General features: G+C 43.0%; 1 protein-coding gene across 2 annotated transcripts; it reads left to right on the forward strand.

Annotated features, from left to right (window-relative positions):
- The first annotated feature begins 189 nt into the window (after window positions 1-189).
- Window positions 190-24,492, forward strand: RNF8 (ring finger protein 8). Of its 2 annotated transcripts, none has more exons than XM_067564752.1 (8): window positions 190-209; window positions 8,482-8,610; window positions 11,805-12,551; window positions 13,822-13,884; window positions 17,620-17,709; window positions 18,899-19,006; window positions 19,844-20,048; window positions 22,228-24,492. In XM_067564752.1, the coding sequence occupies exons 2-8, from the start codon at window positions 8,542-8,544 to the stop codon at window positions 22,377-22,379; spliced, it is 1,434 nt and encodes a 477-aa protein (XP_067420853.1). In that variant the 5' UTR covers window positions 190-209; window positions 8,482-8,541; the 3' UTR covers window positions 22,380-24,492. The 2 variants fall into 2 exon arrangements, with proteins under 2 accessions (XP_067420853.1, XP_067420852.1); XM_067564751.1 differs by lacking the exon at window positions 190-209 and adding an exon at window positions 787-1,464.
- Window positions 24,493-26,492: the final 2,000 nt, after the last annotated feature.

Raw genomic sequence — 26,492 nt, forward strand, 5'->3', positions numbered from 1 at the left:
CCCTGATAACTTTGGGGTCAGCCCACTTCAAAGAACAAAATCTGATCAGGCTTGCAACGATGTGGGTGATTAAGGATCACACCAAATGCAGATGCAGCATGACAGAGCAAAAACCCATAGACTCACATGGGGTCTTTTCCCTATAAAATGGTTCAGAAAGATGAAGGCTGGAGGTTTGGGTCTACATCACCAACCATCCAGTAGTACTGGTGAGCATTGGCAGAACCTTGTTCCTCACCCTCGTGCTACAGTCAGCTGGCCAATGACTATCATGAGCACCAAGGGGCTGGTAACTATAACATCTGTGAGACCCCTATATATGTTTGTCTGTCTCCCTGTCTATGTATGCCTGTCAGTGTGTATGTGTGTAAATCAAAGTACCAATTGAAACATGTGTCAATGAAGTATACTTTATTAACAAGAATCTCTGTATTTGTAACACACAATATTGCTATTGTTACAGTGTTGATTCTGTTTCCCTGGTATTTGCATTATTGATACTATTTACCAAATTTCTGTATTCACAATAAATGTGGCTTGTTGCCTTATCCCCTGAAAAAGATCCTGTGATATGTTATTTGGATAACATGGCTGCTGAATCATTCTTCAGATTGTTTGTGTACAGACAACCCTTTGTGCAAGGGATGATTTGGCTTTCACAGGTGAATCTCAGCTGAGTTTATGGTACTGCAGGTAAAATCCCTGGGCCTACTCTGCTGGGATTGTGGCAGCACACACTACAAAGCGGTGATGGCCATTGGGGGAGCCATATCACTTCCTCTCATAAACACCTAATGGGGGCTGCTGCAGCTGGACTGCTGGTTTCCTGCAGCTGAGTTCGTTGGCATCATGGCTGGAGTTGGGACCCAAACCTTCTAGCCAGGGGAGCAGGATGTGTCAGGATCCAGGCCAGGGGCTGGTATGGTCTGAGCATCACTGACCCCTGCCTCCAACCTTTGGGGGCAATAAACAGTAACTAGCTCTCAGCAGACACAAGTTCTGCAACTACAACAACGGCCGGGGCAGACAGAGGCGGGGAGCACACTGCAGCCATCAGCAGGCATGGAGACTAGTCGCCCGCCCCTAAAGACGGTGTCGGGGGCCGGTGGCGTTCTGCGCACGCGCGTATGTGTCCCGCCGAGTTCCGGCTCTGGCATCGATTGGCTGGGCTGCTGACAGCGGCCTCTCGCGCAGGCGCCGTGTGGGTTTGGTGCCATCTTTGTTGTGGGTGAGGGTGGCTAGCGGGCGTCCGACTCCGGCCGCCCCGGAGTTGGATGGTGCCACCCTCCCCTGGAGCGATTGCTCCTGCCTGCCGCTGCCGACTCAGGCAGGAGGAGCGGCGGCGGCGCAGGCGGGATGGCGGAGCGCGGCGGCCCCTCGCCTGCGGGGGGCTCCGGCCGGACCTGGTGCCTCAAGCGAGTGGGGCTGAGCGGCCAGTGGCTCCTGCTGGAGAGCGGCAGCGAGGTGGGGGAGGGGTGACGCGCGGGGGGTGGGGTGATGCGGAGGGGGGCGGGTCCTGGCGGGGGGGGCTCCCTGGTGTTTCCCATTTGCCCCCCAGCCCTGTAGCCGAGGCAGCGCTGAGTGGTGTGGGGCGGGGGCTGGTTTGGTTTCCATTCCTCCAGCTCGCCTCTCTTTTTTTGGGGGGTGGGTGGGGATGTGAGGCAGGGTGGGCAAGGGCTGAGTGCGAGCCCCTCCCACTTGCTGGGGAAAGCCAGCCCCACTTCGCAGGGGTAGGGTGAAGGGTCTCTCCGCTCACTCACAGAGCAGGGTGGCGTGGGGACACCCTGGCAGTGCGGTGGCGGCGGCAGAGTTGCTTGTATGATGCTCCTCTAAATGAGTGGACGTCTTCTCCAGCGGTGTTACAGGCCCTGCCAGCTGTTCGAGCCCTAGCAGGGAGTTTGTGACCTTTTGTCCCCTCTTGGACATAGAGGAGCAGGCCTCCGATGTTTTGTAGGTGGTGAAGGAGAGAAGCAGATTTTTGTTTTCTTTAGAGGTTCAGAGGACTAGACTGGGGGCTGTCTCGATCTTTAATTGAAGAAACAGGGGTGCTGAAATTCTGCCAGATTTCCCCGACTCTGCTGTTTGCCAGGTGTTTGTTAAACATATTTGAACAAAAAGAAACAAAACAAGGCTTTAAACAGTGAGTTAATTTCCCCTCTCAATACTAGAAAATCAGGATTAACAAGACATGGATTTCTAATATAAGAAACAGGTGGCAATCCTCTTTATAAACAAGTCTGTTTGATCTGTGCCTTACAGAAGCCAAAAAGGGCACAATCATCAGAAATGACTAATACAGAGTAAATGCTGGTTGATTAATTTAAGGGTGGAGTAGTACTCAAGGCCTTGAAAATGATATGACCAATATTGGCTACAGCCAAGGGGAGGAGAGCGCTGATCTCCGGTTGCCTTGGCTGCAGCAAGGAGCCTGCACTGGCAATGCGCTCTGCGTGGTACTTAGGCAGTGGCTCGCTTCTGCAGCCAGCGGGAGGGGAGCCGTGGGCCACTCTGAAAGACACCACAGATTGGGAACCACTGTTCTAAACCCTTTCCAATTTATCAACATCCTTCTTGAATTGTGGACACCTGAATGGGACATGGTATTCTAGCTGTAGTCATGCCAGTGCCAAATACAGAGGTAAAATAATCTCTCTATTCCTTCCAGAGATTCTTCTGTTTATACATCCAAAGATCACTTTTGGCCATAGCGTTGCACTGAGAGCTCATGTTCTCCTGATTATCCACCATGACTCCTAAATCTTTTTGAGAGTCACAGTTTCCTAGGATAAGGTCCCCCATCCTGTTAGTATGACCTACATTCTTTGTTCCTAGATGTATACATTTACATTTAGGTGTATTAAAATGCATATTGTTTGCTTGTGTGCAGTTTACCAAGCAAATCAGATTGGTCTGTATCAGTGGCCCACCCTCTTCATTATTTACTGCTCCCCCAATTTTAGTGCATCTGCAAACTTTTATCAGTGATGATTTTGTGTTTCTTCCAGGTCACTGATAAAAATGTCAAATAGCGTAAGGTCAAGAAGCAATCCCTGTGGTACCCTACTAGAACCATTCAGTGATGGAGGATTCCCCATTTACAATTACATTTTGAAACCTATCTGCCAGTTTTTAATCCATTTAATGTGTGCTATGTTTATTTTATATCATTCTAGTTTTTTAATCAAAATGTCATGTGTTACTAAGTCTAAGTACAATACAGCAATGCTGTTACCTTTTGCTGCCTTTGCTATTAATTCTGAGGACACAGCGGTATTTATTCATTTCTCGTTATGAACTTTCAAGTTGCATTGATGTCTGTTAAACTCTTAAATAATCTCTCCTGTGAGACTCACAGGGATTGGAAGAAATAACTAACCTGTTCAAATGCTCTGTTAAATTGATTTAGAGATTGAATAATGAAAACTTCAGCCTCTCCAAAGTTAGAGGAACCACAATTTGTGCCTTCCCCTGTTCACCAGGACAATTCTCTTCTCCAAGTGGGCCTTCAATATCTGAACCTCCAACTCAGTCAGAGGTTTTAGCTGGATTTAGATTGGAGAGTCATACTCCAATGCTACACATCAAAAATGTCTCTTGAAATTCCTGACCAACCTAGAGGACTTTTTATAGGACAGTGGTTCTTAACCTTTCCAAACTACTGCTACACGGGGCTGAGGCATCTAGGATCTCTCACCCCCAATACCAGCTCTGCACTTGACCCCTCTAAAACCCCAAAGAAAATGTGAGAATGCTGAACAAAGAAAATTTTATTATGAAGCCTTCCTCAGAGACTTTTTGCTAAGTATTCTAGACAGGAGGCAGAAGAGGGTTGGTTGTTGGAGTACCCAGTTAAAAAGGAGACTTATTAGTTAAATGGACATTTCCTTGACAGAGGTGATTTGTGGAGAAGCTATGGGTTATTGAATAACAGCCATCTGATCTTACTGTTCTATTCTGACAGAAAACACTGGTGTAACTGAACCAAGTATTTTGTTACTGTCACAGCTCTGCTAAAGCTCTCTCTGCTGGACACTTACTAGGCTGCTGCATTTGGATCCACTAAACATGTGTACTCCTAAGCTTCCCTGGGTCTCAGTAGCTACAGTGGTGTCTTTCTCTTTGGCCTCACTGGCACATTTCCCCTTGATACATACCCTGTCCTGTTACCCCTTCATGGAAATGGGACCATGCTGCCCTAAGTCCACAGGATCTGTGATGACTCCCCTTCCCCAGTCTGATTGTGTCAAGTATGCATCACCATAGTCTGTATAATATGTCAATCGTAATGGATTTTTCACTTTCAGTCCATTTGGTATGATGACTGGGTCTGAATGGGGACTTGGAATGGTTATCTCATTACAAGAAATAATTGTCACTGTTCACACATTCTCACCTTCTAATCAACGGTTGTGGATAGGCCTCATCTCCCCTAACTGAACTGACTTTGTTAGCACTTGCCCTCCCCATTGTTATGTTTCTTACCCTTGGATGTATATATATACCTCCTATCTGTGATTTCCACTTCATGCATCTGCCGAAGTGGGTTGCAGCCCACGAAAGCTTTTGCTCGCAGAAATTTGTTAGTCTTTAAGATGCTACAGGACTCTCGCTGTTTTTGCTGTATACAGACTAACATGGCTACCCCTCTGAAACAGTCTGCTCAGTTATTTTTCAATTAGACATTCAAATTCTGTAGAAACATGGATTTTTGACACTGTGCTTGTATGTTATGGTATCAAAATGCCTGACAATTTATATGCTATCTTTTCTGTTTTCTTTTAAGGGGAGGAAACAAAAGGCAAAAAATTACTACACTACTATAACAAGAACATCACAATTTTAATTACAAAAGCCAGGAAGTTCAGTGTTAAATGTCTCACACAATGCTTTATCCTGCTATTTTGTACTTATGTATTGCAATAGCTGCTATGACTATAGTGCTATGGTGTAGTGTGAGTTAAATATGATTTAAGATTGTAGAATAACAGGCTGAACTCCATTGGAATTAGATAATCTAAGATTATCAATCAGAGATTAGTACAGCACTATACAGAAAGAAATGGATATGTTTACCACCATTTGTTGTTGGACCAAGTGCTGGCAATCTTTGTCTCTCCTTCACTGTATCTGGAGGGATGCACAGTTTTCATTTCCCCAACTAAGTTTCCATATTAGTATCATTTATATAGGGGTTTGAACAAAGAAAACCTCTTTGCCAAGAATATTCTCCCAGAAACATATGTTCTGATGTCATTTCTATACATTCTCAGTTTAGGCATGATTATTTACAGCTGAGAGGACTAACAATTCTTCAAGATAAACTCTCTGTGCGTCCTTCTTATCCCACAATCATTCTTCCTTTTTGATTCCCCACCAGAAAACATTTGCTGTAACAGTCACCCCTTATTAGTTTCCCAAGTCTATATATGCTTATGTAAGCTGTGTGTGTGTGTGTATTATATGTTAAGGAGATGGTTTCCAAGAATATTTGGAGTTTTATAGACATGAAGGTGCCCAAGAATTATTAAATACAGCATAATGCATAAAATTCCTGAATAGAGTTACTTCTAGGTCAAGGATCAGTGTTCTGAACCTTAGAATAAAGAAATATTCTTTGTTGAAGATAAAGATTCTAAAGAATAGTTGATATATAAATAATTTAAATATAGAGAAAGAAAGAACTAATAGGATAATATTTACTAATAAGTACTAACAACTACATGAACACTCAACACTGGGCCGTGTCTCACTGCTCCTTAACCAGTGCATTGTAATATTAAATACAAAAAATAAAATGTAATTAAATTTATGATATTAACCATTCAGAAGTGAGGAAATGCAGAAGTTAAGATTTCCATAATAACATTAACTCAGTCCCGATGTCCAAATTGTTGTATGATATGTAGCTTCATATAATGCTATTTGTTATTAAATCTATATAATACAACAGTTTGGGCAGTGGGGCTGAGCTAATGTTACTTTAACTTTTGCCTTTCTTGACTTTTGAGTATTTAAAATAAAACATCAGTTTGTGTATGTGTTTTGTATTGTATTAAGAAAAGTGGGAGCGGAAGAGATGCAGCTAACAGCGGCTTTAAGCATCTAGGCCCAATTCAGCAAGGTGTTTAAGCATGTACCTATCTTTAAACAGATTAGCAATCCCGTTGTTTTCAAGACCTGGAGTAAAGGACTTGAAGTCAATAGGACTACCCTTGAGGTTAAGTATTTTGCTGAAGTGGGACCTTAATATACCTTTTAGCTATTACAGTTGCAAAAGCTGGCAATAAGTGACATGAGTGTTGCCCTGCAGAAAAAATTCTGGTGCAGAAGCATTATGCTTTTTAGCCCAGCTGTTGTGGAACTTCCTGTGCATGTGTGTAAGATAATTAATGTATGAGAGAGCCCTCCCCCCCTTCAAATTTTCTGGGTAAAGTCAACAGTAAAATCACTGACCTGGTGTTAACAGTAGCAATTGCAACTAGGCAGTTGTATTACAATAGCAAAGAAAAATGCCCTCTCTAAGACAGAGGTCCCCAAACTGGAATGTGCAGGAGGAGGGGGGGGGGGGGGTGGGCATGGCGGGCCAGACTTCCTGGGGGACGGGAAGGGAGTGCCACCCAGGTCTGCTCTGCTCCAGACTTGGCAGCAGCCTCTGCCCTCAGTTGCTGCCTCGGCTCTCAGTTGCAGTGTCTGGCTTTGGCACCTGACTGCGGTCTCCGTCCCCGGCCATGGCTTTGGAGCCCTGATCCGAACCGACCCAACCCCCTAGTCATGGTGCCCGGCCGCAGTCTCAATGCCCAGCCCCTAGCCATTGCGCTCAGTCACCACGGCCCTGACTGCAGCCCTCTGACCATGGCCCCACTCCCAACTGCAGTCCCTGGCCCTGACCATGGCTCCACTCCCAGCCCCAGCTGGGGAGGGAGATGACAACAGATGGGGTAAGGGAAGGCGTGGGGTAAAAAGTTTGGGGATCACTGTTCTAGGATGGTGCAGCAAAGTTGAGTAAACCAACTGATTTCACTTGGAGTTTTTTTTCTGGTAACACATTTTGGAGGAAGAGGAGGGGCGGGGTAGTGATATGGCCATCAAGAACTTGTAATATGCATATTAGCTACAAAAACTACATTAACGTAACAATATTAGGGTTGCAATGTCAGACTCTCAAAAGTTAGGAATTCCAGAGTTAAGGCTGCCTGCTCAACCTTAATTAATCCTTCTTGTGCATATGCATTATGATATAGTCTTAATCACATGATCACATACATACTATTTTTTCCATAGGGCCCCTTCTGTCTCATTCAGTGCACAGGATGGCCCAGCTCTGGGTGTGAATCAGAGTTGTGTAGTGAAGGAGACTGTTGTCTGTAGGATCCCTGCTTATTTTGTTGCAGATCTTGGAAGATGTGTAGTAAATAAGGCAGAGAATTGCAAGAAGGAGGAGGATTTTATGATTAAGGCAGTTGAATGCTGCCTGGGAGAACTGGATTCTATTCTTGTCTCTGCCATGGAGTTGCTATGTGATGCTAATTAAGTCACTTACAATTAGTGACCACCTGTGAAAACTTTTGTATGTTCCACATTTTCTTGATGCCTTACTTGACATCCTGGGGGGTGATTTACAGAAGTGCTGAGCACTCACATTTGTAGCTGAAGTCATTAGGAGTTCTGTGGTTTGAACAACAGTGGGTTCCACAAAGCCTGAGTTAGGTGCCCAGGCTCCTTATACACAATGTGTGGTTTTCTAGGTGTCTAAAAGTTAGGTGTTGCAATGCCGAAGTCCCTTTGTGGATCTGGGCCTTAGTGCACATCATGTATTATTGTATCATGGGGATTTTGATTGGTCTCATTGCCCTAGTTTGTGAGCTTCTTATGAAAATTAATGGATTGATTCTCACAACGCTCTTGTAAAGCAGGGAATTGTTGTCCCCATTTTAGAGATGGGACCTGAGAGAGAGAGAGAGAGAGATTGAGGTTAAATAATTATTTTAAGGGTGAAGAGTGAGTCTCTAAATTCCCGATTAATATGTAACTAAAATCTGCAACTGGAACGAAATGCATGCTCAGGGATGTAGACTCGTAATATTCTTCTCTCAGTCTTAACTGCTGTATGTTGCAATTATACCCATTTATTATTAGATACAACCTCCCAAAGAGCATTTGCTCATGGCCCTCTGTGTTAGAGCAGACAAATGTTCCTCACTTCCAAAACACCAGAATACTTCAGGCTTTTTCAATGTTTCCCACTAGCTTTTGACTCTTGGATTTAAACATGAAATTATGTCACCTTCAGTAAAAGTTGTAGGTAGTAACCAACCATGTGTGTGGTTAGTGTTAAACTTACTACCTGGAACCTTGTCTGGTACAAACTACTGTACAAAGCTAATTCATCCCAAGAGTTTATTTTACTGTATTTAAAATCAAAGCAGATAAATCACTCTTTCTGTATTGTTGATTGTGGCTATTAAACTGTTTTGTCTTTAGGTAACTGTAGGTCGAGGATTTGGTCTCACCTACCAGCTGGTCTCAAAAACCTGCCCATTGATGATCTCTCGTTACCACTGTGTTTTCAAGCAGAATGCACAAGGCCAGTGGACAGTTACAGACAATAAGGTACTGAGGCTGAATGGAGTTTTAATTGCACTGAGACGTATTGAAGATGATTTCCCATTTGGGAGCTGTCTGAGTAGCTGTGGGATCGTAGTTATTAACAATAGGTACCCTTGAATCATGCTGTAATATAATCTAATTGGGGTAAAAGACATATGGGAACTTGTGTGTCTAATTGTGCATCCTGAATCTGGAAATTCATTCTAGTGGAGATCCAGAATGCTGAGTCAGACTTATTCACATCTGGCTACAAGAGATACTTCCTGCTTTTCGCTTTGTCTCTTTGATAGAGTGCTTTGATGCTATCAGATAGTGAAATGCTCTGGGGAGCGTTGGTCCTGAGCGCCAGTCTGTGAACTTTGTATTGCTATGTAAAGAATAACTATGAAGGTTGGCATTCTTAAAAAGGATATTGCTCTTGCAGTGTTAATTAAATGACAAACTGGTGCCAGTTATTGTAGTGGCACAACTGTAATTTAGTTTTAATAAGCTAAAACTGGAGATGGCTTTCTGATCACAAAACTGGCTTTTGATTCCATTGGGTGATATGAAACACAGCTTCATCATTTGGCTTGAGTAAAGGATTGAGAGCTGAGTTCTAAAACCCCCATTATCATATTTACTGAAAATGGCAAGTTGCTTTGAGTCAAGTCCCTTTCCCCATGCTTTCCTTCAGGCTAGAAAATTAATAAAGTCAGGAATCTGAGTGAAAACCACTCAGAACATTTGGAATGTTCTATAGTACAAGCTGACTTTTAAAGGATTCAGTTGTAAGGCCAACAACAGATGGAGGGTCTAGAAGACGTACAGTGAGCATTATTAAAATTTCAACCTTGTTTGTTTTGATGCACACGATTCAAAGTGCATAACCAAGACTCTAAATGCTGTGTATTTTTAACATGTAAAAACAAAGTAAAACCAGAAAATAACCAATCTCCCATCTACAGATACTAATCTCAAGAAGCCCTCCCTCCCTGAGAGCCAGGAAAAGAGATGGGCTTTACAGCATGCCCTATTAGTCAACAGATTCAGGTTATTTTGGAGGTGAAATAGGGTGAGATGAGTGAATTTCAAATGGAAAGATCCCTCATGCCCTCTGTCTCCTGCACACAGTCCCAAGTAGCTGCAATATTGTACTTGGAATAGAAGATCAATTACTACAATCATTGCAGTGTGACATGTGCTTACAGGCACCTATAGTAGACACTAAGGGAGAGGAGATGTTTTAAGGTGAAATGAAAACTTCCTTCCCCAAATTCCAGGTTCATATGCAACTTCTCACCCTTTTAGCTGTAGATCTTCTTCCTCAGATGTAAATTTCACCACTTTTCTTGAAAGGAAAAAGAGAGACTAGAAATAGGCCAGGTCTATAAAATAAACCTAAAATAAAGGTGTTCACTTTCCCTTTCCTGTATTCGGGACCATCTGTTTTTACATTTGGTGTTTAAAGTTCTTCTGGGTGAATAATATGTTGTCTGTGATGGCAGCTTCACCTCTGTTCTTTTTGTTCACAAAAGCAAGAAAATACACAGTGGAGGATCAGAGCCTCATTTCCTGTTCTGGAGCTAGGGCAACTGAAAGCCTCTAGGACTAGGTGATCTGGATGTTGAGATTGTATATCTAACTGTATCATGATGCATCACTTTGTTCTCTGTCAACAGTTTTAGTCATGGGGCATTCTTACTTATGTTCATTTAATTTCTGAGAGTGTTGAAATGCACCCATTAGCTGTTTTGTAGTAGATGATAGAGTAGAAAAGACCTTGCTGAATCCTGCAGCCAATCTCCTTGAAATATTTGTAGAATACTGCACTACTGATCTCCAAAGTTTCTTACAAGTTGGGGCTGGAAGAGACTTTCTAAATATGTGGTGCCCAATCTTTCTGGGGAGTACCAGTCCACCACTGCAAGACCTTTGGCTATACCAACCTCTCTTTCATTGGGGCAACAGAGGTTCCTTGTTAAGCTAGGGTTAAAGGAGTCTATCATACCAGTCATGTAAGCCTTAGGTTCTAGTCCTGAAGTATATAGCTGTGGTTGGAAACCATTGTGCTAAGTCAGTGATTCCCAACCTTTTTGGCTCGAGAGCTACAAATATAATTTTTACAATCCTGAAGGGCCACCAGTCTCCGCCAGCAGCCCTCCCCCCTGCCCACTGCAGCCAGAGGGAAGGAGTTCAGCGAGGAGGATCTCCTGTCCCCCTGGCTGCAGCAGGGAAACCATGTGCTCTGCTGTGCTCCCTGCTATAGGGTGAGGGGAGCGCTGATCTTCCGTCCCCTTGGCTGCAGCAAGAGCCTGCAGTGGCAACATGCTCTGCCTGGGTACTCAGGCAGTGGCTCCCTTCTGCAGCCAGCGGGAGGGGAGCTGCGAGCAACTCTGAAAGACCCCACGGGCCACTTTTGGCCTGTGGGCCACAGATTGGGAACCACTGTGCTAAGTCATCAAGTGTAATTCCTTGCTGCACCTGCTGTATGGTATCACTTCTACTGTTCCCTCAAGCTTGTTATCGGATTTCTTTGGGATACTTCCATTGCTGATGACCCTAGTCTGTCCTGAGCACATTTCAATTGCCAAATTGCTCTTGCTGTTACGAAGCTTTTCCTCTATTGGTGTCTAATCTAACATAGCCCTCTTTTCAATATAAAACCATTGCTACATGTTATACATCTTCTGTTATGTCTTCCCCCGCCTTCTGTATTTCTCCATATTTGTACTCTGCTTTCTTTTTGTATAAGTTTAGTCCCTTAACCTCCTTTCTTTGTAGCCTGTTCTTGAACTCTTGGTGACTGTTCTTGACAAATCATCCAGTGTCTCATCGATCTCTCTGTTGCAAAGTCTTCCCTAGTGGCTAGCTCAAGCATTTCCCATTAAGCTTCAGATCATTGTTCCTTGTTTAAACCGCCTTAAGCCACTTTAGATAGTTCCTTCCTTTTCTTCCATGTGGTTACCTAGCAGTTGTATACTGATGTATAATTAAATTAAAAATAATACATATATATATTCACACACATAAAAAGGGACACTGACTCAGTTGTTTGGGTAGTGCAAAAGCTAGTTAGAGAGAGAATTTGTTCAATTGTCTTTGAGCAATATTCTTTCTGAAAAGGTAGGCTGTGTTTGCAACAGCCAAAAATACCTTGTGGAGGTGTTAACTTAAATGTACGTTGATAAGTTTTGCTGATTTCTGTTTCTTTTCAGAGTCTAAATGGTGTTTGGGTGAATCAGGAACGCCTTGATCCATCAAAGGCCTATATAATAGGTGAAGGAGACCATATTCAACTAGGAGTGCCTTTGGATAACAAAGAGACTGCAGAATATGAATATGAAGTGATTAAGGAAGAATGGGAGAAAGTTAGTCCATTTTTAGCCCCAAGGAATGACCAGCTGATGGGGAAAGCCAAGGGTGCAAGAACTAAACGTAAACTTAGTTTGGAGGAATTGGAGACATCTGGAGCAGAAGGCCCTTCAAATTCCAGATCTAAAAGGGACAGAGTGTCCTGCAATAGTGAACCTTTGGGTAAATCATGTGGGAGGGCAGAACTGGCCAAACAACCAACAGAAAACATGGATGTTAATCTACCTTCTCCTGGACCAAGCAAGGAGGAGGATAAAGCTCCAGTGTATTGCAGTCCTGTGCACTCTGAGAAAGCTATATCTCTTAGCCATAAGGACCAGAAAGCCTGTAGCCTGGCACAGTCTTGGACTGGTTTGGAAATGCTGAGGAAAACCTTTGGAGATATAATGAAGCTGAAAGTCAAGGTGCAGGAGAAGCAGACAGCTGTTTTGAATGTGAAGAGGAGCAGGAAGTCTGCCCAGAAAGAGATCATGGTGATGGAGCAGGAGCTGCAAGAATTGCAGGACCAGTTATGTGCTGAACAAGAACATCAGCAGCAGAGGGTGGAACAGCTGGAGAAGACATTCTATGAGGAGCAGCAGCTTCTGGAGGTATGCATGTTCGTATGGATATTATCATCCATTCCAGAAATACACCACTTCCAAACATACAGACCTAGAGAATGGGCAGAAACAAGAGGAGCTGGACTAGGCAAGAGATTAGTAATAGTTTAACCTCAAAGGCAGGTTCAGCACAACTTGGTAGTAAAAATTAGGGTTACCATATTTCAGGTTCCCAAAAAGAGGATGGGGAGGGGGAGGAGGAACTGGAGGGAGGGGTTCAGTTGGGGGTGTTGGAGTGGGTACCTGCAGTGGGGATACTCACTGGAGGTGGGGGGCAGTGTCGCTCCCTGTCACAGTGGCAGGGCGGCTGGTGCAAGCCCAGGATGCAGCAACAGCCATCAGTTAGCACCTTCGTGTGGGACCCTCTTCCCAGGGCAGGGAGCTGGGGTGTTGGTGGGCTGCAGGGGAATGGACAAGGCAACTGTGGATGCAGGGGAGGGACCAATCAGGAATCGGACCAATCAGGGCTCTTTCTGAGCAACAGTGTCTGCTCTGGAAAAATCCAGGACATTTCCGTTTGAAAAAATCCACCCAAACAGAGGACGGAGGCTCAAAAAAGAGGTAATGTCCTGAAAAACCAGGACTTATGGTAACCCTTGAGTTTGTTCAGAAGTGTGTCGGAAATCAAGAGAGAATCCAACTCAAAGTGGATTGGTCATTCTGCCCAGTAATTGTGAATGCTCCAGGAAAACTTCTTGGTCCAGATTATTGAATTCTTCATTGTAGAAACCTTGCATACAGGAAGGGAGATTCTCCCTCTCTGCCCATACCGGAGGAAGGATCCAAAGCAGAAGTGGGAGTTGTCTACAATAGCGTGATAGATTAATGGTATCTTAGATGTGTTCCCAAATGGAGTTTAAACATTTCCGTTCCCCACTCACAGTCTCTTGCTTCCCTTTCTCTGCCTCATGAACATTGTAGTCCCATTAAAGCTAAAATAAAGTGGAGATGTTCCAGATATTTAATATTTGAAAGATACTGACTATAAAGAGTTATAATGTGTAAATTTAGTTGGTTCTGATCAGTCAAGAGCCCACAGGGCATTAAAGGGGAGAGATTTCTTAGGGTTCGCTTTACACTGGCGACAGTTCCTTATTGTATCCATTTTTAACATGAGTCAAAACAGGAGTTTGTCTCTACTCCCTGTCCCTCTAGTAGTTTCTGACCTCTGCATGTTGCTATGTTTGGTTCCATAATTATTTCTCTTCTTCCAGCAAAACTCTCCTTTTTTGTCTTTCTTCTTTTTTTTTTTTTCCAGGGAGTGAAGAAGCAGCAAGGGGAAGAGAATTTGAAGGAGCAACTGGCCCAGGTTCTGCAGCAGGTAACTTACTACAGAGCTGGGCTTGGTCCAAATGTGTAATGGGGGGAATGCCTAAACATTGCCTGCTATTCTGGCAACTCGCCAGAAGCCTGAGGACTGTCCCTCAGGAACAGATTGCAATTGCTGTATCATCTCTGATATAGGTGACAGATTCCACATTCCATAATTGGCAAACACAGAAATACTGTGGAAAAAGACTGAAAAATACACTACAATACAGCATACACCAAATACAGCATAAAAGCTTTAGATAACTATAATGCATATTTAACTCCTTTAGCTGGCTGAGCCTTTGCTAACTGGCTTTTTGTAGCTAGCTGTCACGTCTCTAGCTGCTACTAATTACTTATGCTAAACTATCTGTTCATCTTGTATTTAGGTGTGACACTCTTAGGACAAGTCTACACTTAAAACACTGTAGCACTTTAATGAAGATGCCTCTCCTGTTGGCATAGTTAATCCACCCACCTGAGCTCTCCCACCAACATAGCGCTGTTTACATGATATAACTACGTATATAACGCCATAGTTATACCAATATAGGTTTGTAGTGTAGACCAGACCTCAGTATCTTTTCCAGACCTGAACAAGAGGTCTATGTAGCTCACAAGCTTGTTTTTTGGTTGGTCACCAACAGAAGTTGGTCCAATAAAAGATATCATCTCACCCATGTTCTAGTTAGTCATTTGTTAAGAAAGACTATAGGGCAAGTATTCTTAGAAATGAAATAAATACATTAATTTTGCAAAAAATGTTGAATTTATATAAGGGCTTCAGATTTATCAAATATTTCCCTTATTCATCTTTAGTGTGCTCTACATTCAGAATCTCATGTCACTCAGACTTGGTATTCAGCTTTTCAGCCAGAGGCTGGAGATGAAAGCTACCCTGCTCCTGACTGACTTGTTCTTTGTAACTAGAACATGTGTTAGAAAGTCACTTCGGTGAGTTTCAACTTGAAACTGAGGCTATGTCTACACTACAAAGTTGTCAATTTAAGTTACATCAAGGTACAGCCACCGCTGTAATTAAACCATTGTTGTATGTCCACACTATACTTCTTGTGTTGGTGGAGCGCATCCATAATAGCAGCTCTTGCACACAGAAAAGAGTGCACCATGGGTAGCTAACCCACTGTGCAACTGGCCGCAGTGTGCTTCTTTGGGAAGAGTTTGGAATGCCTCATGGGAGTAGGGACAGTGTTACATGATGAAGGTTTCTCAATCCCATTGTTCCATAGGCATCCTACTAGATTGCCAGCTGCTTTTCAACTGCCCTGGTAACCTGCAAACCAGCCACCTCTGTCAGAAAGCCTGGATCCTGCACTGCTTTTGTGTTATGAACACAGGGCTGTAAGATCAGGTCAGCGAGGGGCTATTCAACCGAGGGATGCCTTGAAGGAACATTTTAACACTGAGCCACAGTAAAGTGTGTTGCTGTAGTGTGCTTAGCCTGGCATTGATTGTTTGCAGCGTGCTATGAATCTTGTAATGCTGTGTGTGTCTGAAAAGTAACACATTTTAAATAATTTTTTAAAGTAGTACTTGATAATATGACCAAATTAACATTGTAGGACAGTAATACTAACACAAGAAGTCCACAGAAGTGTGTGTGTGTGTTCATTTAAGCATAGCACCCATCAGCCTGAACACTTGTTCAGACAGCAGGGGGCAGCAGATCAGGACCCCTTCCCCCAGCCTTAGTAGCTTAGTGGTGCAGCCCGCCCTGACTGCTTGCTGCTGCTGTCCTAGTGCTGGGGAGAGTATCATTCCACATTAACATTTTGATTCTGTGATTCCGTCTGAGTTCTCCTTAACATGGACTTCATAAGGCCCTATGTATGTGTGGCTGTCGTGTTTATTTTCCTGTGGGATGCAATGCCTGGGGTATTTATGCAACCCTGGAAGATACATGGGGGAGGAGAGAGTAGAGAGGTCCTTGTGATTCTCTCCCTCTGCCTCCCTACAGTGATTTCTCCCACAGATCCACAGCCTCCTCTCCCACAGACTCCGGGAATCCTCCTCCTTCCATGTAGTCCAGGCAGGAATGAGTTTGCTGCATGGAGCTAGCAAGCTTAGCTGGGCAGTTGCTCTGTGAGCTCTCCATGCCGAGCAAACAGGAAGAGCAATTTCAAAACTTCCTGGGGCTTTGAAAGGGGACGGGCACATGCTTGTGTAGCTTGGCACAGGGCAGCAGAGTTCAAAACGGTCACCAGAGTGGTCACAATGGGCATTATGGGATATCTCCTGGAGGCCAATTATGGCGACATAAGGAATGCAGAGTCTACACTGATGCTGCATTGCTCTAACTACGTTGCAAAAAGCCCTACGCCTCTCGTTGAGGTGGTTTTATTTTGTTGGTGTAGCAGGAGAGTTAAATCGGTGGGAGGAGTATTGCAGTGTGTTCAGCTCCACTGTTTTGTCAATAAAAGCTGCCTTTTGTTGACAAAACTGTGTAGCGCAGACAAGGCCTAAAACTCTTCCTTTCGGTCAGCTTTTGGGAGCTTATGTAATTTGCCATGTCTGTGGTGAAAGTACACAGGTACCATGGTGATGGTGCCAGTACAAAACTTACATCTCTTATCTCCATATTTAGAGATCAGACTTCAAAGAACATAAGTCAGTATTGATCCTGCTTTAATTCTGGTTTAACTAGTACAAAAAATTCTAACAGTGGAGCTGGTGTCCATGCAGCTGGACAAACTCAGTAGGAATCCCAGGTTAAGTAAGAAGAGCCCTCTTGGGTTTCAGGCTTATTTATATTTTTTCTAGCATGATCAAAACAAGTGACATAAAGAAACTTTGTTAATCTGTTTTTGTGTTTAAATACCAAAGTAAATTAATGTGATTGGGACAACTCTTGTGTCTCCATTGATCTTTGTTCTGGGGTCTAAGCAGGCAGCCCCATGTGCTCCTCCCTAAAAGGAGCCCAGATTTTTTGTTAGCCTAACTAGATTTTGAACCTAAGGGCTAGTCTACACTAGAACTCCTACATTGGCACAGCTGTGCTGCTGCAGCATATCTGGTGAAGATGCTCTATGCCAATGGGATAGAAGACTCCCGTCAGCATAATAACTCCATCTCTGTGAGAGGTGGTAGCTTCTCCCACCAATATAGCGCTGTCCGCACCAGTGCTTAGGTCGGTGTAATTTACGTCGCTCAGGGGTGTGGATTATTCACTGAAGTAAATTATACTGAAATGGTAGTGTAGACAAGGCCTTAGGTATGGATAGGAAGCTGACTAGGGCTACCCTTACCCTTAACCCAGGGAGACACTCCCACTTGGAACTGGAAAACCCTGGAACCTCTTGGGATTTAACCCCAAAGTTCCTGTCCCACTATCTGGTGTGGTGGGGCACAACTGGGGTATGATTTTTATCACGCCAGAGATGTACTTCTGATAAACTGGGTTTGTATTTTCTGACATACATTGAATCTAGTGACTAACCCCATGTCTTGATATAGTACATAAAGGTTTTATCCTTTTTAACCCTGTGTCTGTTTGCTTAGTGCTTGTGTCCTTTCTTGTTGGACGTTACTCTGTGGCCTAGATTTTACTTGCTTAGAAAAGACTGATCCTAGTGATTTCTCATCTAAAGAAGTAAGTGGAGTCCTTATAACCCTAGGAATTGGCCTCATGTTGGATAGATTCTGTAAAAAGTTGGCAAAAATTAGTGATCTAAGCAGGATGGTTGGGACAAGTTATGAGAATCTCTCTGGATTTATATTTTCACAGCATCGTGCTCTGATGGAAGAGCTGAGCCGTAACAAGAAGGATTTTGAAGAGATCATTCAAGCTAAGAATAAAGAGTTGGAAGAGACTAAGGTACTGAACAGAAATTGATTTTTCTGTTCATAAGTGCAGCACAATGTGCTGCAGCTGGGGAAGAAACAGGTTGTTCAGTATGTGCCTCAAGCTTCCCATTGCCTGGAGCAGTGGAAACCTTGTATATTGAGGAGGTGCCTGGCTTGCTTTCCAGATGGCAGGGACAAGATGTCTTCTTTGGAAAGTTCCCTATATGGACTTGAACAGGCATTAGTGGAGGATGCTCAAACTCAAAGGGCGAGTGCAGAGCAAATGGACATGACACAATGTGTAGGAACAGTGGCCCAGTCTTCCCTCCCTCAAAAATCATCACCTGAATGAGTTTGAAAACTAGTTTCACTTTCTATTAAGGTTCATAATCTAAAACTGCAACAAGCTCCAGATGGGACTGAAAACAGCAAGGGAGTTGAATGAAACAAGGCATGTCTCCTGCACTAGGGCATGATGGAAAGGAATTGAGAGAGCTCCCTATTGTTTCTACTCGAAGAGGATATGGCATCTCCTGTCTTTGGCTGCATTTCCTTTGGTTTTTAGTTCCTTCACAACCTTAAGGTTGTTTAAAATGTAGCTTCAGTTGTGACTTTCTCCATTTTACTTAGGAAGTACACCAGATACACCACTAGCAACCTGTTAAATTTCACTTCACATCATATTTCTACCATGCAGCTATACAAAAGCAAGGAAGCACCTTAAATTCCCAAGTTCCTACTTATTTTTTTTGCACTCCTACATTTAAACAATTTTGGCTGAACAGATGCTTTCTATTTCTGCCACTACAACAGTTCTTCTGACCTCAGATCTTTTATGCTAAGTTCACCCTATAGTGAATTTTTGCTTCTAGGAATTAGCCTATAAGTAGTTAGCAAAGATTTGGAAGATATTCTGGGAAGGCTGACTCAGCTTGTACTTTTCACAAAAGTAGGACATCAGCAATTGTTGAAACTACCTATTGTAACAACTATCTGCAGTAATTGGAATTGTTTTCTGTACTGCTGTGGTTGCTGATGAAACCAACCCCTTTCCTCTCTCCCCTTTCTGTGTAGTAAGGATGCAGACCTGAGACAAGAAAACCTTTGGAATTGTGTGCTGTATCTCTCCCTTTCCTCCACTGCTCATCCCCCCTTCCTCCTGCTCTTATTTAGTAAACCCTTTGCTCCTCAGCAGGTGACCATGTGTGTCTTCCTTACAGGAGGAGAAGGAGAAGGCGAGAGCGCAAAAGGAAGAGGTTTTGAGTCAGATGAATGATGTACTGGAAAATGAGCTGCAGTGCACAATCTGTTCTGAACACTTTATTGAGGTACAGTAACTCATATGGCTTTGTTCAGAAGGGAAAAGATTTAAGAAGCTTTTGTTAGTTCTCTCAAAAATCAAAGCAAATTTTTTGTTTTTCTTTAAGTTTCTTCTTTCTAGATCTAGGAAAATATTCACACTCACCAAGATTTTTGTGTTTTGCTCCCTTTGCTGAGTATTGAGTCACTTTCTATGGTCAGTTATGCCTACTCAATTAAATTGAATTCACTGGGGTTGCATGGCTATCACTAAGGGTAGAATTTGATTCCCCTTCAGTAACGTAGAAAGGACACTCTACTCAGATGGGCCTGAAATGTAGGCTATTTAAAAAAGTATGAATAGAAATTTTAATTTTAATTTCAGCGAGTCATTTAGAAATTCCTTCATAGCAGTATAAACCTGAACACAGTGACTTTGTTCTAGTGTCTGAGAATCCGAAAATAAAACTCCATCTAGTTTCACTGTGGAGTGGTGCCTCAGGAGATATGACTAGCAAATCTCACTTTCTCCACACTTTGTCCTTTTAAATGGAAGCATGGCCTAGAATTTAAGGCACAGGACTAGAATTTTGAAGTGCTTGGTTCTCTTCCTGAGTGTGCCACAGATTGGCTGTGATCTTGGGTGAGTCACTTCATTTACTAGTTTTTCCATCTGAAAAATAGGGATAATCTCTACGTACTTGTGGTGATTGATTGTTTTGTAAGTACTGTGCAATGCTTGGACAGCAGGTACTAAAAGGGCACTGTAATATTTTCTGTGTGATGTTTTGCTAGTTTTGGAGGATTTTTTTTCTCCCAGTTTAGTGAGTGTGCCCTGATGGTGTTCTTCCTCCTGATCCCCACAGGCTGTCACTCTGAATTGTGCACACAGCTTCTGCTCCTACTGCATCAATGAATGGATGAAACGTAAAGTCGAGTGTCCCATCTGCAGGCGGGAGATACAATCCAGGACGCGCTCCTTGGTTCTGGACAATTGCATTGACAGAATGGTAGAAAATTTGAACTTGGAGATGAAGGAGCATCGCCTGGCTCTTATCCGAGAGCGCAAAGGTGAGAGGTGGGTGGACAAGGTGTGACAAGTGCAGTTCCTGTCTCTGTGTCCTTAGCAGAACTTCCTTTGATACTTGTATACCATGGGGATGCACTAGAAATGCACAGAGTCCTGGAAAGGAGCCTTTATCCCTATATGAGCTTAAGGCTGTGTCAGTGTTTCCAATAGATTTTTGAGGTTGAGATGGGAAACCATTTCAGAATACGTTACATAGCCAGGTTGTTGCACTGTAAAATATTTTGGGCAACTTTCTAGAGATTATATAGTATGAACCCTACCCTACAAACCAGTGAGAAGACTTCACTATTAGAGGCTAAGCAGTATTAGTTTCTTTGGAGACTTTATAAAAAAAAAAAAGAAAAAAGACCTTGCAAGTCTTGAAAAATCTGCCAAATGACTTCTAAGACAGTGTATTAAACCTATTGGCCATAGATCAATATGAAAACTGAGTGATAGTAGGACTTGTTGACAAGTTCCACGAGCAACACGCCAGCAAAAAGCCTGGCGTCAGCACACAGTTGCCGGATATCATTTTCTAATCTGCTTTTTTTAGAGGGGTAATTTATAGCTGGCATTCAATGGAAGGCCTTTGAAGAAAACAGGAGTGCTGCATGCAGTATTGCTGATTCAGCAGGTCTCACTCTTCCCTATGAGTCAATATTGAATTTGATGCATCAGCATGATTGAGGCATAAAACCATGGTCCTGTCCACTTGCCATTAAAACACTTTGCACAAAAGAGTAATAAGAGTGTGAAGCTTGATATCCTGGCAAAATTCCATTGTGGGTAACCCCATTCTGCATCCCTGTTCCAAATCTGTTTCTTAACACCCATCGCTACTATCCAGTTGCTGAAATACAGTATTTATTTATTCTCCGCTGCTTTTCCTAAAAACTGTTGTTGCTGTGTGCTGTTAAATCACTACTTGGTTCCCCCGTAGAGGTTGGGTGCATGATACCTTTTGTGTATAATGTGTACAGCTCTGTGGGATCCTCCCTAATGAAAGGTGCTTTTGAAATATTTCAGATCCTCCTTGGTGAAACAGAATGACATCACTAAACATTGTCAGTGCTAACCTGAAAAAAACACACCTATTTAGCCAAATCAGTCTGATTCCCTCAGAAAATACTGCACTGCTCAGAGGCTTTCCAGCACTGCTTCATGGATTGCTTTCGTCTCTGCAGCACTGACTCTGCTCAGGTGTAATATACTAATATGCACATCTGTAGAGTACACCAAAGCAGTACTGAAGTGTCTTGTCATGGAGTTAATGGTGATGTCTTTATGGGAGTCCACATCATTCTCACATACAGGAAATCGGTGGTTCTCAAACTTTTTATCCTCTGCTCAGGCCCCACCTTCATGTGAGCCAGATACAGTATTTATATAGAACTAACTAATAGAATACTAAGGCAAAGAAAGCTTTGTAATAGCCTTTGTCTTGACACATTTCAATTAGATGGATGAGCTTGTTTCTATGCAGTGGTGGAAAGATTGACTGAAACTGGAATGAACTCCAGTTATATGTGGATTCGAGAAGGCAACAGGCTGGCAGACAGGCTCAACAGGGAATGGTTAGTTATATTCCAACAGCACCTAGGAACTCCAGTCAAAGAATAGGGCTCTGCAAACAAGTAACAGCAGACATTCCCTGTCCCAGCGTGCTCTTAGTCTCCAGAGACCTGAATGGAGTCCTTGTTGTCCTCTAAAGTCTTTTGCTCCTTGATGCCCCTCTCTCCGACTTTGTTCCTTTTCACACTCCATACTGATAAGGGCCTGAGATAGCCAGCTGCTGCAATCTCTTCTCTGGTGACTCCACATTGATTGATACCAACAAGGGAGCATTTGGTTGGGTGCCAACAGGGAGAGCATTAACAAGAGGTGAAGAAAATGTCTCCTTGCCCTCAGTGCCATTCCTGGAGCCCTGTTGGAACTGGAATAAGCATACAGGAAATCTAAAAGAAAATCCCATTCATGCTGTTTTTTCAAGATTATAAATAGAAAAGACAAGCCCCACCCAGATGGTCTCCAGGCCTACAGCCTGAAAAACTTGCTGTAAAGCGTGCACTGTGACAGTAAGAGGAGGTACTAAAGTTTCAAAGCGAACTCTAGTGATTAACACTGACTGTAATCTAAGCCACCAGCTAACTACAGTATCTGTGTATGTTTTGAATGCAGAGAAACAGGATGTCTTAGTGAGCCCAGCCACGGACAGTGAGAGCAGTATCATTTCTTCTATCTATTCCATCTTGTCGATGAGCAGTTATGACAATGATGACTTTGAGGAGGACTCTGACTACGATGATATCTATGATATCTATGGTATCTGAACACCAGTATTGCGGATTGGTTTGCCTGTGAACCATGCAGAGCCAACCTAATGGTGCTTAGATCTACTGCCATCAGAGGCGAATGGATTGGATGTTTGGAAAGAGAGGCTTTGAACAGCCTGGAATTCGAGCTGCAGACAGAGTGCTTACCAGAGTACTGTTTTGTTTTTAAATGAATGTATAATTTCTTGCTCTCTCAAGCATACAAACTGGAATTGTGGGGGCAACTAATGCTTGTCACACTAAGTAGATTTACGTACAAACTCTGATTTCCATGATCACTCGTAACCTGCTCAGTAGCATAATATCCTGGTTTCCCTGCATGCTCCACTGCCGTCTGCTGGGTTGAATTACACTTGTTCAAATGTTTGTCTGTTTCCTTTATTTCACCTAGTGAAAAGAATGGATAGATATTTGAGCAGGCCCGCCATTCCATCCAGCAGAGAGCAGAGGTACACTTAACACACCAGTACAGTGCCAGTTTAAGATGGGTTTTCCTTGTCCAGTTTTCATGGCAGCTTGACTCATGCTTATCTTTGTGGCAGGAAGCAGTAACACTTGGCTGACTGTACCTGTATCCAACCTCCAATCCTAGTGTGCTCAGTTCATTGTAGGTTGGGGTGCTGGGTCTCTGGCTGCTCTATTGACGCCACTTATTTTCTTTTAGGTGGAGATGGAGAAGACTGAATTACCTAAGTATCAGCCCTAACCAGTGCTGTACTCATTTATCAGAAAGCAGCTTAGTCATTCTCTCTCCAGGCCTTTGCCTGCTTAAAGGAGATGGGAAATGAGCACATTTAGGAACAATTACTTAAAAAACCTAGTCAGTCCTTGCCAGGAGCGGAGAGAACTTTTCTCTCTTCTGAAGTGCTGCTGCTATTTGAAGTAGTGGAATGTCCTCTTGGCCTGGTGGGAGGTGGCATCTGTGGCAAAACAAAAGGCAAGAAGGGAAGTACGGTATCTACATATTTGTACTGTTTACAAAATGTTGCTGTTCAGGTGAGGCACAACTCTAGCCTTGCAGCAAAGCAAATCTTCACTGAGGAGCTGGTGAACAAATCTTACCTTGTTTTAGCAAGTGCTTGACTGTGAAGCTCTCTTTTCATTGGCCTATATACTTGAGTTAGTTTTGTTAGCTGAAAGGTACTGTTTGTGTGAGAGAGGGGGAAAAAATTATCTGTAGTAGCATTTTTCTGTTCATGTGTAGGTGTGTTCTTGTTTCTATGTTTCTCCTGCTTCAAAGGAGATAGATGGAAACCCTCTTCTGTTGTTCTGCCTGCCCCAGCCAGAGACAAACTTCATTCTGCTAATTACTTTTGACTTTAATGATAAAAATGGGTTCTGATCTCATTGTTATAGCTCTGGATGCTTAATGTTAAAAACATTGTCCCTTTGATAGTCATAGACAGCCTCAGCATTTTATTGTTTTTATGAAGTTATTCCAAAAGACTCATGCAGTCAGGGATTTGTATGGCAAAGCACACAAGCCATTCTGCCCTGCATTTGTTGGGGCAGATATAGGCAGAACAGAGCACCCTAGCCTTGGGGATGTAGTATTTCTTAATTTAAACTATCCTGTGCTAAAGAAAAGACTCATTGCAGGAATGTGTGAAGGGTAATGAGGCAAATGTGTTCTCCTGACATGATTTGCATGGTCAGGACTTTAAAAAGGACAAAATGTCTGGTCTAGGAACCAAAGGGTCAGGTAACTGTCACCCTCCTTAAACTTCACTGTAAGGTTTTGCTCCTACTGTGGAGGAGCCAGCACCTTCTTGAGGTTCCCTGCTCTCCTGTGTTCTTAACATTCAATTCCTACATGTATATGCTCTTTAGAAGTGCTAGTGATGCTGACACTAGAGGATTGAGAATGGTTGACACCAACCTGGACCTCTTTGGGGAAGAATGGGATCCATTTCCATCTAGCATGGGTTAAGCTCTCTGGAGCCCAAGGATTACAGATTTGTTCTGTCAAGTATATTTTGCCATGTTACTGTATTTTTTTTCTGCCTGTTTTATTTTTACTAAATATATTTATTTTGCTTCTTTGCTATTTCTGTCAATGTCTAATTACACTTGTTTCGAAACCTAAGTCAAAGAAATGAATTTCTCAGTGTGTCTGTGGGTGGTTTCTTTTGTTCCCTAAAGCCAGTTAAACAATGGTGCAAGGAGGAATAGGATGAATGAAACCTGTCCACTTTCCAGTACTATCCAGTAGTAGCTGCACTGGGTGTAGCTGAGGCCCAAGGGAAGCATTGCTCACCCTCATGTACATTTTTATCAACAGAGTGGCCCTTCCACCTCTAGATTCCTCCCCTTTAAAATGGAATGTTGCTCCTTCCAAAGAGCAGAACAGCAGAAACACACTGAGGACGGACAATCCAAGGAGCAACCATGTGAAAAGTGAGTTCTGCTGGGTGGGGTTACCTTAACAGTAAAGCCTTGCGTGGATACAAAATTTGCATCTGCATCCGATCCGTGATCCGCAAACATGGTCCTGCAGATATCCCCAGCTTTGCAGAATACTTAACAGACACCACATTGCAACAGCAGCATTTTAAATGGAGCATTAGTTGGCAGTTGCAAATATTTTGGATCCCAAGGAACAAATAGGGTTCTTAGGCCAGTAGATATTAGTAAAGCATGTCAAATAAGAGTTACTTTAAGGTGGTGACAGAATATGTGGTCTGGTAAGTGAATGTCTACTGGAAAACAAAAGTGAGGATAAAACCAGGCATTTTGCATTTCACCTTTCCCCAGATTAAGGTCCTTGGTAAGGATAACATCAGGCACAAGATCAATGATTAAGAACATAAAAATGTCCATGCTAGGTCAGACTGATAGTCCAGATAGCCCAGTATCCTGTCTTCTGATAGTGGCTGGTGCTAGATGCTTGACTGGGAATGAGCAGAACACGGTAATCTGGAGTGATCTGTCATCCAGTCTCAACTTCTGGCAGTCAAAGGTTTAGGGACACCAGAGCATGGAGTTGCGTCCCTGACCATCTTGGCTAATAGCCAATCAGAGACCTGTCCTCCATGAATTTATCTTTCTTTTTTGAACCCACTCACACTTTTGGCCTTCAGAACATCCCCTGTCAATGAGTGCCACAGATTGACTGTGCGTTGTGTGACGTACTCAAGTTTGTTTTAAACCTGCTGCCTATTTCATTGGGTGACCCCTGGTTCGTGTGTTATGTGAAGGGGTAAATAACACTTCCTTATTCACTTTTTCCATACCACTCATGATTTTATAGACCTCTGTCATATCCCCTCTTAGTCATCTCTTTTCAAGATGAAAAGTTCCTGTCTTTTTTATTTCTCCTTCTATGGAAGCTGTTCCATACTCGTAATCATTTTTGTTGTCCTTCCCTGCACCTTTTCTATTTCTAATATGTTTTTTGACATGAGACAACGAGAACTGCACGCAGTACTCAAGCTGTGAGCATACCATAGATGTATATAGTGAAATTATGTTTTCTGGCTTCTTATCTATCCCTTTCCTAATGGTTCCTAACATTTTGTTAGCTTTTTTTGACAGCCCCTGCACATTGAGTGGATGTTTTCAGAGAACTAACCATGATTCCAAGATCTTTCTTGAGTGATAACAGCTGATTTAGACCTCACCATTTTGTATGTACTGTTGGGATTGTTTTCCAATGTGCATTACTTTGTATTTACCAATATTGAATTTCATCTGCTATTTTCTTACCCTGTTTTGTGAGATCCCTTTGTAACTCTTCACAGTCAGTTTTGGACTTAACTATCTTGAGTTATTTTGTATCATCTGCAAACTTTGCTACCTCACTGTATACCCCTTTTTCTAGATCATTTATGAATACGTTGAACAGCACTGATCTCAGTACAGATCCCTGGGGGACACTTATTTACCCCTCTCCACTGCAAAAACTGACCACTTTTTCTTACCAGTTGTTTCCTGACTTTTAACCAGTTACTGATCTGTGAGTGGATTTTCCCTCTTACCCTATGACTGGATACTTTGCATAAGAGCCTTTGGTGGGGGACCTTGTCAAAGGCTTTCTGAAAGTCCAAGTACACTATCCTAACTGGATCACCCTTGTTTGCAGGCTTGTTGACACCCACAGAGAATTGTAAT

The sequence above is a fragment of the Emydura macquarii genome, unplaced genomic scaffold, assembly GCF_026122565.2.
Source record: "Emydura macquarii macquarii isolate MOO-44397 ecotype Brisbane River unplaced genomic scaffold, CSIRO-AGI_Emac_v2 contig_2676, whole genome shotgun sequence".
Taxonomy (NCBI): domain Eukaryota; kingdom Metazoa; phylum Chordata; order Testudines; family Chelidae; genus Emydura; species Emydura macquarii.

Excerpts from the sequence above, each read along its gene's own strand:
- RNF8 (XM_067564751.1), top strand. The coding sequence starts at position 1,357 with ATGGCGGAGCGCGGCGGCCCCTCGCCTGCGGGGGGCTCCGGCCGGACC. Across the intron at positions 1,465-8,481 it reads TGCTGGAGAGCGGCAGCGAG|GTAACTGTAGGTCGAGGATT; the intron begins GTGGGGGAGGGG and ends TTTTGTCTTTAG. Across the intron at positions 17,710-18,898 it reads AAGAGTTGGAAGAGACTAAG|GAGGAGAAGGAGAAGGCGAG; the intron begins GTACTGAACAGA and ends TCTTCCTTACAG.